We start from the raw sequence: 15,089 nt of genomic DNA, 5'->3' as shown, positions 1-15,089 counted from the left end.
TCAAGTTCGAGTTACAAGATGTTAAGTCACGTCTGCTCACCTGAACACCTGCTCCTACAACTGAAACCAGCTTCGTGACACTATGCACAGAGCATCAGTTCCGTGGTAAATCGTCTGTCTGTTGATACACCAGCAAATTTATTCTCATTGTGGCAAAGTGGACACAGTTCAGTTTTCATCTTTAGAACATGACTTCTTTGATAAACTCTCAGCAGCAGTAAGGTAAAGGCACGTTGGAAATACATAAAACTTCGAGAAAGCTTTTGATATACATCGTTTGACTGCGGTCAAGGTTAACGTGGTCTGATAAATTTCACTTAGAACCGAGAGTTTCTGATGCACCTGACCTTTTAAATATTGGACGTGTCTTGATTATGCGTGACGTCACATGCAACAACATGGAGTATGGTATATAAAAAAGCGTAGAGTCATACACGTAAGGAATGCACTGATACATGTATCTACAGCTGAACGTTGATATCGAATACAAAAGTGTTTGATTTCCTTGTTACTCATTTCTTTCTTTGTTCTTAGTCAGTCAGCAAGAGAGGAAAGTCAAGTACACATCTGAGGTATCGATTGCAGTCAACAACCTGCGAGCTGAGCGATTTAGTTTGTGATTTTATTCATTTAATTTTCGATTTATGCTGATTCACGTCGCTTGAGCTTCGCTATGCAGGTGTGTGTGGATATATTGAACGCAAAGAGAATTCCCGTGAATGGAACTTTATTAGATACAGTGGAAACTCTCAAGAAAAAGATCTCGAAAGAGACTGGCCTCTCGCCATGCCTTCAAACTCTTCATGTTTTACAGAATAGAGCAACTGTTGAATGGAAAGACGACAGTAGCATATATTTTGGAGACTTGTTGAAGAAGAAAGCAGTGATATATTTGTCGTACAAAAGGGGCAATTCGTCTTCTTCCTATTACATCAACATAGTGACTGAAACTGGGCGAGTTTTGCTCGTCACTCCTGAAGGGGGAAAAGCGGCAACTATAAACGATTTGAAACAGCAGTTGTCGATCATACTGGATCTACGCGCAGATAGTTTATTTTTACGCATTGTTGAACTTTCAAACCGTATAAATAGGCCACTCGGAGAATTATTCAATACTTTAGAGGATTACGGTGTGATCAGTGGTTCTGTTTTGTACGTGCAGATTCATCCGTGGAGTGAGAGGTGAGTTGGTTGTTTGCGTTATGACATAGAGGAGAACGTGACAAGCTACTTGGCTTCAAACATGTGCTGTGCAAATGACGAAAGTGCACTTTAATTTTACCATTAACTTCGTGGGTGACTAATGGTTTTTGAGAAACTACTTATTAATCGTTTCAGTCTTTGCACTCATATTTACTGGTTTTATAACAGACCTTGATTTCCGAGTTCCAAAGGAGAATTCTCGCTGAGAATAAAAAATTCACTCACGTACTTTCACTTTTAAAAACAAAGGTTCAGTTTTTTATGACTCAGAAATTACCAGAGTTATCGTTGATGTTTCTTTAATAAATCTAGTTAAATAGCACACATGTACAGAGTATGTTCTGGTTTGATTTGATCCTTGGATAAAAATTTTATTTTTCCTTTGTTTTAAATTCATTATCATAAGTACTCTCTTCCGGAAGGAATGGAAGAAATCAACATATGAATTTTATGGAGCTGAACCAAGGCGTATGTGTTGTGGCTCAATTTTATCCTTGCTTTAAATTTTACTCTCTTTTGTTTCAAACTCATCACACATTACCATCCTCAACAAAAGAAAATAAAATTTAAACCAAAGATAAAATTGAACCACAACATTTACCTTGTACAAGCCTACTGATAATAAATTGACCACTAGGGCTGTATTTAAGTTTGATACATAGTTCATAATCTTGGACCTCTTTTGCTACAAAGCAGTGACCTTTTTGTCCTTCAATGAAAGCCTTTGTGTCACCCTACTCCAAACATGGCAAAAAGCTGTTACTTACTAGGTAAAAAGGTCTTAGCTTTTGTTTTATTTTCCATCTGAACACCTTGTATTAGTAAGAGTAAGTGTTAATTTTACTGTTTTATGATCTTGAATGAATAGGGACTTTAAGATGCCACAACGGCAACGACAGCGAGAAAGTCAAAAAAGCAACAAGGTTGAATAGGCAAAACAGCAACTCTGCACTTGCATTACACTTTTTTGTATATTTCTTTTTCATCACTCCATGACTACAACGGGAAATGCCTAATACCACGTTTTATGGATGACGTAAACAAGTAAACGCTAAATTTTCTTTCTCTTTCTGAACTTGAATATGGTTCTTAGGAATTCGGGTCAAAAAGAGTTGGTTCGCATTTGACAATAAATAAATGAGTTGGAGTAATCGCAATGGAGATTGAAAGAACTCAAATTCACTTTTTAAGTGCCATTTTCATGGCCGTCACCATTGTGGTATATCAAACTCCCTATTACTATCCTCATGGTAAAACTCATAATTTTTATATGTCAGAAGCAAGCCTTTCCAACCAAAACAAACTCTAACCTCAAATGCACTAGGTAGTCTGCGATTATTACTAATTTACAAGAATAAATATATATAGCATTACCTCCACTAATTTCTCTTAGTGCTTTTCAAACTACCTGATATTTAAATATTATATTCAATTTTAATAGCTTAATGCACTTTCAAACATAAAATTCTGTTGTCTGTAATATCCTTTCTGTTCTATTTACAGTTGGTTCCATGGAAAAATAGGGCGTGACCAAGCTGAGGAAATTATGTCTTCAGCTTCTGAGGGACAGTTTCTTGTTAAAGAGAGTGTCTCTTTTCCTGGTGATTATGTCCTATTTGTACGGTATGTTGGTCATATGTTTTGTCACTTGTGCTTTACGTTCTAAACTACTTCAGTTTAGAAGAGCACTGAAGAGGACTTAAGTGGCTCCTGGTGTTAAGTCAAGTTCTTCCATTAGTTCAGATTTCTGGACTATAATATAAAGAATATTGGAAGGAGATTTTAGCAGATAATCAGAAGTCACTAAGGGCTCTATGGCTCCCAGAGTAATATGAAATATAAATGTACATTCAAGTAATGTTATATGCAAGTAAGGTGGTACATGCCATGTATACCTGCCATTACATATAAATAAGGTGATTTGCCAGAATAAAAATACCTGTATTTGTTAGTTAGATTGGTGATTGTTAGTTAGATGAGTTGGGGCAGTACATTTCAGTCTATCTTTAAATCTAAGGACATTTATGCAGTTAGCCTAGTTTTATATAAACAGCAGATATCATTTACTTGTCTTAAATATAGTGATGCTGGTCAAGTCAAGCATTTCAAAGTATCCTGTCACAAGAATATGATGTTTGCAATCAATGAACATGATTTCTTTTACACCATTGCTGAAATGATCCAGGTGTGAAAATTTGTATACTAAGTTATTTATTCATTTATTTATACCATCATGTCAGTTATATCTACAACACAAGATACACTGTAATCTTAGACAAGTTTAAGTTGAACAAAAAAAGTTACATAAAATATATGTACTGTAATATTAAAGGATCAAAATAGTGCGTGGTGAGGAGACTTTAGAAAGCCAGAAATTTTTGCCTTTGGTGATCTAGAGAACGAGGTAGCTGATATCCTCCATCCTTATATTCATAAGGTTGTAACAGTCCATTTAATAATTAATTAATATTAATTTTGTTATGAGGTGCATGTATTTCTGATTTGCACTGGATCTATTTTGTTACTTTGAAGTACTTCTTTACGAAGACAACATTACATGCAAGTGTCCCCATGTGAATATTTCTTTCTTTTTTCTTTTTTTTTATGCCTGGAGGGCCATTATTTAATTAACTAACCTGGTAACTGGTAATGATCATTTCTGTATTCCACCCTCACTAAATAATCTTGTATTTATTTTACATCTTTGCAGTTTTACATGAGCAAAGAAGGGCTACCCATTAAAGGCAAACTGAAAGAGCCTGTGACAAGGTCTGAGCTCTCTGAATGGACAGGAGGAGAAGGTACTGCTTGTGCAGTTAGAAAGAGTCTCTTAACTGTGTAATAAAAAAACGTCTAGGTATTACATGTTAATGTTAATAATTATTTTTCTTTACATGTGAAAACCTATATACACCTGATTCACTTGAAAAGTATAAAACATGAACAATGAGATATGATGGATTTACGGGTGCAGGTTTATTGGCATTGAAATTCATAATCATTTCTTTCCATCTGGAGCTTCTCTTGCTGATGTATTGCAATAACTATGAAGTACTCCTCAGCGACTTGCATCTGCATGAGAAGCAATATGATGATATTACAACAACTCTGAAACTAAATGCCGGGAATATGGTTATTTAAAAGTGATCTTTCCCAATGATCGGAAAAGATTCAATCAGGCAGGTAACCATTAAATTGGAGTATTCTTCAACCTTGATACCTACTGGTACCTTAATAATTCATAATGTAATATCTTCAGGAACATTGACTTATATATTAACAAGATCCTGACCTCTTTCATCTCCACAGGATTAACTACAGGTAGCTCATTGGTAAGACCTCGACTTCACACTACAGCATCAACTGAAATTCATATCAATGTGGTGATTGGGTCCAAGACATTTTCCCTGCTCACAAGCACCTTAAATCAAGTGCAGTCTCTTAAAGCGCAGATAGAAGAAAAGAGTGGTGAGCCTGCAGACTGTCAGTTGTTACGACTAAATGACAAACCTCTGGTTATGGATAGTTTTCATCTCAGTGACTACCATGTCATGGAAAACTCTACAATTTATGTTCAGGTTCATCCTTGGGATGAAGAGTACGTTTATTTCACTTGCTTAACTGTGTAATCTCTTATAATACACCATTTTTGCCTCCCAAAATTTTGCAGAACCTTTGTTTTTCATTTCTACTCGGTATTACAGGCACCCCAAGAGAAATTTAAAACAATGCTTGTGCAAAATTTTTGGGGGCAAACAAGGTGCCTTTTGGGAGATGTACAAGTGGTGAATTATGTGGGTCAGTTGTTGTGGCAGATACCAAGCTTAACAAGATTCTAAATACCACAAACCCTTGATTATACCTAGCTGCTTGATTACTTCATTACTGATGAACATTCACAAAGAAATAACAGTAATAAATGGGGAACTGAAAATTGAACTTGTGACTGTCCTGACCTCATTTAATCCATTTCCATGTTGATTTCCCAACAAACATCATCATCATCATCATTATCATAACGGTGAATGTTGTTCTGGAAATAACAATAAACTCGCTCTTGCACAGAACACAGTTTGACGTTGCTCGTAGAAATCATTACTAGCTATTAAACCTCTAGTTTGCGCTGATTTCCAAAAATAACTTTAAGCTCTTAGCCAATGAAAAGACAGATAGTGAGTACAATGTACAATAATTTTTTTTTTTTCATTTTGTTACAGAGGCCTTAAAAAGTCTTTTCTTGTTTTCCTTAATTAGTTGGTACGTTGGTAACCTAACTCATGATAAGATAGATTCTTTGGTCAAAAGTATGAGTACTGTACCAAAAGATGGAATGTTCCTGATCAGAGACAGCGGCAGATCTCCTGGAAACTACTGTCTCTATGTATGGTGAGTCTCTAAAAGTACGGCGAATTGTTAGTTGCACGTTTCATTTCTAATTAAGGGCCCTCTGTATCTGCCAGATACAGAGAACAATTAGTCTAATTTATTTCCTCAGAATATTTAATAGAGTGATACAAAATATTGGAGAGCTCACACAGAAACTGCCACCCTCATAGCCTGAGAAAACTGCCGGCATTATTGTGACACCAACACTAGTTTCTCCACAAAATGTTGTCTGAGGAGGGACTGGAGAAATTCCATACTTGATGACATATCACTACCCAGATCTTGGTAGGGCTTCTGATTGGTTGAAACAAATTTCCCCTGTGACATGACCAATCAGAAGCACTACCCACTACCTGACACCTACATGTACTTAGTGACGCGTCATCAGTATGGAATTTCTGCAGTCATTTCTCAGACATCATTCCGCAGGGAAACCAGTGGTGGCGTCAGGAAATGTTGACCATTTTTTCAGGGCACTACCCAGTAGGCAGGTGATGTTCCTTCATCTGTGCTTCACCTTCCTCGCAGTGGCGATTTTCACTCCTGCTTGCATATTTCCCTTGCTCTATTGTCCCATATGAAAACGAAGGACTACGCCTTGTCTAGATAGGTGTGGCTGTTGTTTTTAACAAGCTGTTTGGTAATAGTCTGTTGTTTTAATTTAACAGGTGGAAAGGCAATCCAGTGCGGTATTTGGTCAAGTTCAAGAAAAATCATTTCACAATTGGAAATGAGCATCAATTTAATAGCTTGTCTGATTTGGTTGAGGTATGCAATGACTAAAAGATATAAAGTGTAGTAGACTAAGCATACTAGTCTAATGTTAACACTTTTTGTTAGAAATAGTAAACTTCTGATAAAACATTCTCGCAAACTTATTTCCAATATGCGGATTTCACGAGACAGGAGAGGCGCCGCCCTCGTTTCTCCCGTCTCGTGGTTTCGCCGCTCGACGCTTGTGTGTGCGTGCACCCTCTCAACTAAATCTGAAGAAAGTTAGAACGAGAGACTGCTCGCAGTCTAGACCGATAGAGGACGTAGAGAACGATATACATGTGTCAAAACTTGACACTCTTGGGTGATCGAACTTAAGAGGGACACTAAATACAGTGAAAGGGATGTAAAATGGTACGGAGCAAACTCGTTGCTGTTATGTGCCGGTTTATTGTCTTTAGGCTGTTCTTCACACCTCTGTTGCAAAGGTTTGTTTTAAACGCTTGATGTTGTGTTAAAACGGTTTAGCGGCAACTTACAGGGTGTTAACTTATTACGTCATCTCATTTGCAGTCGTACAGGAAGTGCCGTGGTGGTCTGAAATCACAGCTTACAGATCCTGTAAAGATTGACAAAGACTCAAAATGTATGTTTAATCTCTGTACAGCTGTTCTACAAATTTTAACACTGGTTTTGAAGCAGTTTTCCGTATTCTTCATCAAAGTTGCTTAGTATTTTAACGTACTTGTATCTGATGAAAAGTTTCTATTTAGTGACTTCAGCGTTGCTTGGTTACATGTTCGGAGAAAAACATATCAGCCAGTATTTTTTGAATTTTGTTTATATTCATGTAGAGACGTGATGATAAACTGTGCGATTCTAGGTTTGGTCACAGTTAGCCCAGTGCAACTGTTAGCAGCTGTAAAAGAGCCTTCTTGCGCCATGGTAAATTCAGGCCCCGATTGGATGGTATTATCCACCAGATAAATCGCTATCCAGCGGATAAGTATTAAGGAAACCGATTACTTTATCAATAGACCCATTTGCACTAAGAGGTCATGTGACATCGTTTTTATGAAAATGAAAGTATATGATTTTGCCTTCGAAAAACGATTAGTGGGTCATATCTTAAACAAAATAACAGTGATTTGGTTTTTCAAACCCGCACCATTTTCTTAAAATGAGTAAGTTTGTAGCTGGTCACGTGACCAAAATGTGATTTTTAAGATTATGAATTACCTCTTTCTGAACACAAATTTTGCACTTAAAGTTCAAGGGAAATGTTGCAAAGATGATGTGGTAACGTTTATAGCACATCTGAGCGTAACTATCAAACGTTTAAAAAGTAGTTTTGGCCGCCATGTTGGAGGGCATACTCTTGTCCTCCAACATGGCGGCCAATACAAATCATACTACTTTGTTGAAAAATCAAAGTACCATAAGATATCTCCCTTAAATGAGTTTCCTCTCAAACTTCGGGTGTAAGATAATTTTTATGTGCTCTGTCAATTTTTGGCGTCAGCAAGATTTCAACGCATCTTTTAAAGGAAGTATTGGTCACGTGACCTCTTAGTGCAACTGGCCTATTGGTTAGAGATTTGTCCAGTGGACAGTGTTTTCCACCTTTTGAACAACTAGGACGATCACTACAGGTTTTTTTTTTTGTGGTTAATTTAATGTGTCTTTCTCTCCCAGGCATCATTCCACCAGCTGTGGTAGCTAGAGGAAACAACGCCAAAGCAGCTTACAGAAGAGCCCTCGAGAATGGTAAAACACGTGATGTACGCGTGCGAATCATGCTTATTGGTGAAGGTAAAGCAGGAAAAACAAGTTTAAAGAGATCCCTTAAGGGGGAAAAGTTCAATAAACATGAGGCTAGTACGCTAGGAGTGGATATGGATGCACCATTGTTGAAGGATGGTTTGAAAGCTTGGAGTGCACGGAAGACGGTTGAAAACATCAGCGTTTTCGATCATAGAAGTGCTCAGCTTGTGGTTCGACAGCTCTCGGACCCTAATGGCTATCCTACTTCTGATTTGGCAAAGGCCAAATACCCTGCAAGAAAAGTCTTTTCATGTAGTCAAGCCAATTGTTCTGCCTCTAACGTTGTATCCAATGGGATAGGGCATTGCGAAGACATGCACGACTTCCAGAAACGTTTTAAAGGTATCGTAGCCCATTCTTTTCAGTTAACACGTACCATGTGGAAATAACAGAAAAATATGGCACTTCTTTTTTCTGTTTTGCGAAAGGGCCTTGAAACATATTTTGTGTTTTTTCTTCAAAAACTGTGATGAAAAAGGTTGAAATGACCTTTCCCCGAAACGGTAAATGAATATATTCTTGAGCAATCCTTGTCTAAGTAGAAGTCTTTGAAAATGTGACATAATATAATCTACATGTTACTTGGAGCACAAGTGTTAGAATAATTAACGGTCAACTCTTGTAGTTCTTTCTTTAATCCAAGAATTCAAAATTTTGTATTGAAATGAAAACATCTTATCGTTTTTATTTTCAAGTGATTGATGAGATTGCACTTAAAATAGTCAGGTAAAGCTCAAACAGTTTTGAGTCCATGCTCATTTTAGGTGCCTCTGTTTCAGGAATACCGAATGGAACAGATCATTACGAAGGACCGCCCTCACCATTTCTCCAAGATGATGTCTTCACCAGTGATCAAGTTATTTCAGATCCTCTTCCGAGGAATATAGCCAGCTTGGTAGAGGATATTCTCACGAGCGATCAGGACCCATCAGACAATCTGCCGCAGAATGTGGCTAATTTGGTAGAGCGCATGCTCCGACAGGAACACTTCTCTGCTTCAGAGGAAGTTTGGCCTGTGATTTGGGACTTTTCTGGTCAATCTCTTTTACATGGCATGAATCCAATCTTCATGTCACGGGAAGCCGTATATTTACTGGTGTGTGACTTGTCCAAGGATCTCTTCAGCAAAGAACATACGGGTCAGCCTGCACGAGCAACTAATATGCAACACAAAACTGACTCTTGTTTCGATCATCTGGTGAGGTGGATGGACTTGGTTCATTCCTTTCATGATACCAGCGTCGCAAGTGTTACAAGCTCTGCCCAGCCGCCAGTTATCTTAGTTGGAACACATGCCGACAAAGTCAGTGGCGATCCTTGGAACCGTTTGGAAGCCATCTTGGACAGTTTTCATGGAAAGCAATTTTCATCGCATATTGTTGACAAGTTTTCTGTGGACAACACTCGGGCTGGACAAGCTAAAGAGGATCCAACTATTCTCAGATTACGGCAAAAGATCATTTCTGTGGCCTCCTCATTACCTCATACAAACAGGGAAATTCCTCTTCAGTGGCTTTGTGTGGAGAAGGTACTCCATCGCCTAGCTGGAAAAGGATTTAAGTATATCACTCTACAAGAGTTTAAAGAAGTGGCCAAGAGAGTGTGTCGTTTTCGAGTGCATGAAGACAGTGACGAGCTGTTGCATTTTTTGTGCGATTGTGGTGCTATTCTTTACTTCAACGAAACTGATGAGTCCAACAGCTTGGTTTTCCTGGATCCACAGTGGTTAGTTCATCTATTCTGTCAAATTATGAACGTTGTTTCTGGGAAGAAAGAACCGATGAATATCCGGCAATGCCGCCAAACTCTTGCTAAAAAAGGCATCTTGTCAGAGGAGCTTGTCAACTTTGCCTGCCAAGAATCTGATCTCAACCTCTCCAAAGAATCACTTCTTTCTGTCATGGAGAAAGCAAGCCTTGTTTGCCGACTTGAGGTCCAAAATGGGGAGGTGGTCTACCTTGTACCATCAATGCTGCCGGCTACGCCAGAAAACGAAATTTTGGGATTAATTGACCAATATATGATTGCACCAGTTTTCATCACTTTCAACACTGGATATATTCCGTATGGATTATTCTCCAGATTCGTTATGTTGTTTTCCGATTGGGCTTCAAAGGAGCACTCTGCAAGGCCTCCCAAAATGTCTGCAAACACAGCGAGGTTTTTTATTGGGAAGAAAAAAGACTACGGTTTGACGTTTGCTTTCTTCAAAGGTGTGGTAATGGTCCATGTTATGCGAGAAGGTAGCAAAGAAGAGGAAACAGAGATGACTGCCATCTGCCAACAAGTTTACAGGTTGGGTATTTATGTTACATGAATGGCTTTTAAAATACTACGCCTGTGTCCTGCAAGCTTGTAAACGGAAATGGCAAAATCGGCCCTTTTTTCGTTTTTCTGGGTACCATCTTTGATTGCGATGCAGAATTTCCGTAACGGCATGGTCTTGAAGAAAACCATGTCTCGTGCTATGCTCTTCATGTTTCCCACACATTTTCATCAAGTTTTTTTTTTTTCGCTTTAGAATAAAAATAGCTACTTTGAATGGTTTATTCTAAGAAGTCACTCGGTTCAGCTCTCGTGTTGAATCAGAGCGATCCAAGATCACTTTTCAGACCGTAATCGTTTAAACAAAAGAAAGCCAAGGGGTAGAGACCTATCAGATGTCGTACCACTCTCATTTAATCAAGGCGTCAGTCTCATTGAGAGTCACTCAATGAAGGTTAAAATCTGTTTTCAGGATCACCCTTTATTTCTTTTCTTTTGATATCCTGTTGCAGATGTATTGAAGGTATCCTAGATTCTCTTCATCTGCGGTGTCATTGGCTGTACTCCATTACATGGAAGCTGTGTGCGCGCTGTGATCTGTGTTTGGGTGAAAGTGAAGGAGATGATGGCTGTTCCTGGCACCATACTCCTTCCTGTCCACATCCCGATTGTGCCCACTTTATTCCATTAGGCCCTGATTGGCCATTGAGGTGTGATCAGACTATGAAGGTTAAAACTCTACTAGATGAAGACAAGCTTAAGCCTTGGCTAAAGGTACATACTTATGCTCTACAGTTTTCTTGCAAGGTACTGAATCTTTACAGTCACTCTGCACAGTTGAAGAAAAGGAACACAGTCTGTGGGACTGATTCAAGTGTTGTAAACAATAAGTACCAGTGTTTCAGCAGCTCTTTTGCATGGCAGGCTAAGTTATTTACCTTAAACAGAAAGTCTTGTTGATTTTGCTGAAATAATTTCGCATACTGAACTACTGGGTCCTTTCTATCCTGTTGCTGTAACCTGTAATGTCCTATGTATTACCGTCGCAAAATTAATAATTGATCGTCAATCATCTTATACCGTTTCATTTTTTTCCACAGCTTTTTCGTCGAAATCATTTTGCAGGTAAATATTACCTTCCTACGCAGACGTCACTTCGAGCTTCGTCACAAGTTCCTCCCCTGCGCGACGAAGCCCTGAGAATGTTCGCGTGGGAGGGAGGCTAGTTAATGGTGTCTCTCGTTCAGTCCCTATACCATAAAAATATGTTCGCCCCTAATGCATTGACTTCCGCCTGATTGTTACCCCGATAGATCGTATTTTACAACATCAATTTAAGGTGGCTGAACACAGTTTTGCGGCCGGTCAGCGGTAACTCGCGTGACGGCGCGTGTTTTAAATTAGACAAACAAACATGGCGGCGAAAAAAGCGATGGTACACAGACGACGATTTCTCAAAATCTACTCATTAAAATTTTGTGATATTTGGCAGAATTGTTACTTTTATCGTATTTTAAAGAATGAGAACTTTAAAATGGAAGTTGAACAGACAAATTTGTGACACATTTTAAAATTACAGTACAATTATATCATTGATTATCGAAAAACCTGTCTGTTAAAATTTGGTCAAATAAGTTTCAAATGGTAATGATTAATTATAGTAAGCTGTGTGCAAGTTTATAGGAAAATCTAATGAGCGAATTTTATGTAAACTGAGCAGAAGTGAAATTTTAAGGTTGTATTCAATTGTTCATGTTGCCATGGAAACTACGAAAACGTCACATTTTACCAGTCAATCAAAATCTTTCATCAGTATATTTTTCACTTGCCAAGTTTCAGTATATGAGCTGCAACGTTTCTCTTGCCATGATTTGGCAAATGACATATACTCACAAACTGCCAAAACTGTGTTCAGCCACCTTAAGGTGGCTCGACCTAGTATTTTTATAGGTACACCTTCCATCTTTGAATTTCTTATACTTAAACAAATTGATCTCTATTGTAAAACCCATTATAACACATGTATTACACATAGACTAAACTTTATTATGATATTATTTTTTGGGCGATTGGAATAAATATCACGTGACAATGACGTCAGAATAGTTTTAGCTCTAAATCGAATTTCTGCCCTTATCGGCATTTTCTTTGGAAATGCTTTACGCTACCTATACTTTGGGTGTTTGTCTCCTGACGTGCCAAGTTCCACAAAAATCTATGAGAGGAATTTCGAATTTTCGAATTTTTGTTGGTAATTGCAAACCGAAATATTTGGGAAACACACTTCACCCACCAATTGTGATGATGTTGACGATGTCGAACCCTAACCTGAGATCAAGACCAAATAAAAAACAGCCCACATGCATTCTGTCTATGTGGTCGCGCTAAATTTTTACCTACTTGGAGCAAAACGAAAATGGAGCCTGACTTCACATTAGATGGACCCCTGTGATGATACGTATGCAAGATGTTAATGTGCTGCATGGGTATTTGATGTTATGCTAAACTCGAGACAATAGGAAATCCCAGAGAAAAAAAAATAGCCAGATCTATGACATCGCTTCAATATCTACCCAATTTTGCGCCTGCGTTAGACAACTTAAAAAGTTTTCAATGGGCACGAAATTCGAGGATTTTATAGTACAATGATCAATTGCTGCACTGAAATTTTTTAAAGAAAATCTATCGACAAATTTTGGTTGAATCGCTGTTTTTGTGAAAGTAGCCTTAGACATTGCTAAAAGAGCTCAGCATTGCATTTTACTGATTCACATGTTTTCATATTTTTTTCGAAGTCGCGCAAGTCTACTTGCGTTTAGCCGGTTGTAGAGTGTGCAAAGGTCATTTGCAAAATGAAGAAGTGATAAAAACTTTTCGGAAGCCTCCGAAAGGTAGCAAATTTGCCTCCATTAAGTCCAGCCTTCATTTTATCCATAATTTGAACCGTTTTTGTAGAAATTCCAAGATATGTCGAAATTCCCCTCACAGATTTTTGTGAAACTTGGCACAGAAGACAAGCACCCAAAGTATAGGTAGCAATAAGCACTTCCAAAGAAAATGCCGATAAGGACAGAAATTCGATTTAAAGCTAAAACTATGCTGACGTAATTGTCACGTGATGTTCATTCCGATCGCCCAAAAAATAATATCATAATAAAGTTTAGTCTATGTGTAATACATGTGTTATAATGGATTTTACAATAAAACAAAAATACTGGGTCGGGCCACGTTAAGTACACTTTAAAATCATTCATAAAGAAAATCTGAAGGAAGTAATCCTTATTTTTATGAGTATCTAATATTCACTGTAGATACGGCTAAACTTGTCGTCCAATTTTCAATTTAGTACAAGAATCAATATTTCTACATCAGAAGTCTAAATCACTCTTGCACTTACATGCCGGCAACTCTTTTTAATACAATTTTCAAATACCTTTGTGGTTACATTGTACCTTGCAGACGACCTTCGTTTTAAACCTGGTGTTGTGTCACTTGATGACTTATTGTATCTCGCGCACGACGTGGGTTCACAGTGGAAGAGTCTGTGCCGCATTTTGTTGGGTGCTAAGGAGGTCGAACATATTGATCATGATCAAAAGACCCTTTATGACAAATGCTACACCTTGTTGGATCGATGGAAAAAGTCTCAGGCATCAGATGCCACGTATGCTGCATTAGGAATGGCCTTAATTCATGAAGACCTGCAGGCAGAAGAACTCTGTGCAAAGTATTGCGGCCTGCAATCGCAAGTCCCTCTTGAAAGTAGTGTTTAGTATATAACAGTAAGATATTAGCGTCTCCTCTGCGCAAATTGGGACTTCTTACTATGTAATGGTAGATTTCAACAACAGGTGTACACAGACAAGTCGTTTTCAGTGGGATTTTGGGGTCATGACATGCTACTTAGATTTGAATGCTGAATGTCAGACCAGACATTTGTCTTGTTAGCTCCATGTATTCTGTATTCAGTCTAACTTATAAATAGTCGTGACATTTACATGCCTTATCTTTCTTTCCTGAAAGGGGGCTTCTCGAAGATAATATATAAATATGTGAAATAGTCATTATTAACTATGTATAAAAAGTAGGTACAATAAAAGCGGAAAGAAACGAAATTGTACATTCAAGATTTAAAAACTGGTCTAGAGACGTAACTAAAATCTCAAATACCTGCACTGAACCTATACAGATAAAAGTGATTTAAAAGTTTACTACCTGTGGATTAACGTTGCCAACTTTTACATAACCTTGCAAGTTCATGACTAGTTCGTCGTGTCGTCTCCTGATTCCCCAATAAATTTAGAAGGCAATTGCCGTAGATAGCAATTTACCCGCGGGTATTGGGATTGGCCCCCACGCCAACCATAACACTTCCCCGCATCCCCGTCCCCACAGGCAGTGTGTGTTATTCCCAGTATTGCATAAAGAATTCAAGACTGATAAAGGCCCCTCAATCGCGGTGATCGGCCGCGACAGTTATATATTTTGTGGCCTCTCTAGTATGTATACCAGGAGCTCATGGCATACCTCGTCCTCAGCGCTTTCACCTCGCTCAGAATGGTGAGCGGAGTAAGACTTTGCACATGAGGTCAGGCTCCACTTTCGTTTCGCGCTTTGTAAGTAAAAATTTAGCGCGACCTTATAGAGAGAGTGCATGTGGGCTGTTTATTTGGGCTAATCTCGTACCCAGATCTCCC

The 15,089-nt window shown here is 38.3% G+C and overlaps 1 protein-coding gene across 1 annotated transcript; it reads left to right on the top strand.

The window, feature by feature from the left end:
* Positions 1-398: 398 nt before the first annotated feature.
* LOC140927776 (uncharacterized) lies at positions 399-14,525 on the top strand. Its single transcript, XM_073377492.1, has 13 exons — positions 399-1,182; positions 2,707-2,826; positions 3,286-3,388; positions 3,896-4,004; positions 4,513-4,801; positions 5,458-5,589; positions 6,258-6,357; positions 6,877-6,949; positions 7,999-8,469; positions 8,907-10,422; positions 10,905-11,166; positions 11,493-11,517; positions 13,852-14,525. The coding sequence occupies exons 1-13, from the start codon at positions 674-676 to the stop codon at positions 14,163-14,165; spliced, it is 4,023 nt and encodes a 1,340-aa protein (XP_073233593.1). The 5' UTR covers positions 399-673; the 3' UTR covers positions 14,166-14,525.
* The last annotated feature ends 564 nt before the right edge of the window (positions 14,526-15,089 follow it).

This window comes from Porites lutea, chromosome 1 (assembly GCF_958299795.1).
Source record: "Porites lutea chromosome 1, jaPorLute2.1, whole genome shotgun sequence".
NCBI classification, from domain to species: Eukaryota; Metazoa; Cnidaria; class Anthozoa; order Scleractinia; family Poritidae; genus Porites; species Porites lutea.
The sequence above is the reverse complement of the archived record's forward strand: the minus strand, read 5'-3'. Positions and strand labels throughout refer to the sequence as shown.

Excerpts from the sequence above, each read along its gene's own strand:
- LOC140927776 (XM_073377492.1), top strand. The coding sequence starts at position 674 with ATGCAGGTGTGTGTGGATATATTGAACGCAAAGAGAATTCCCGTGAAT. Across the intron at positions 2,827-3,285 it reads GATTATGTCCTATTTGTACG|TGATGCTGGTCAAGTCAAGC; the intron begins GTATGTTGGTCA and ends TCTTAAATATAG. Across the intron at positions 4,802-5,457 it reads GTTCATCCTTGGGATGAAGA|TTGGTACGTTGGTAACCTAA; the intron begins GTACGTTTATTT and ends TTCCTTAATTAG.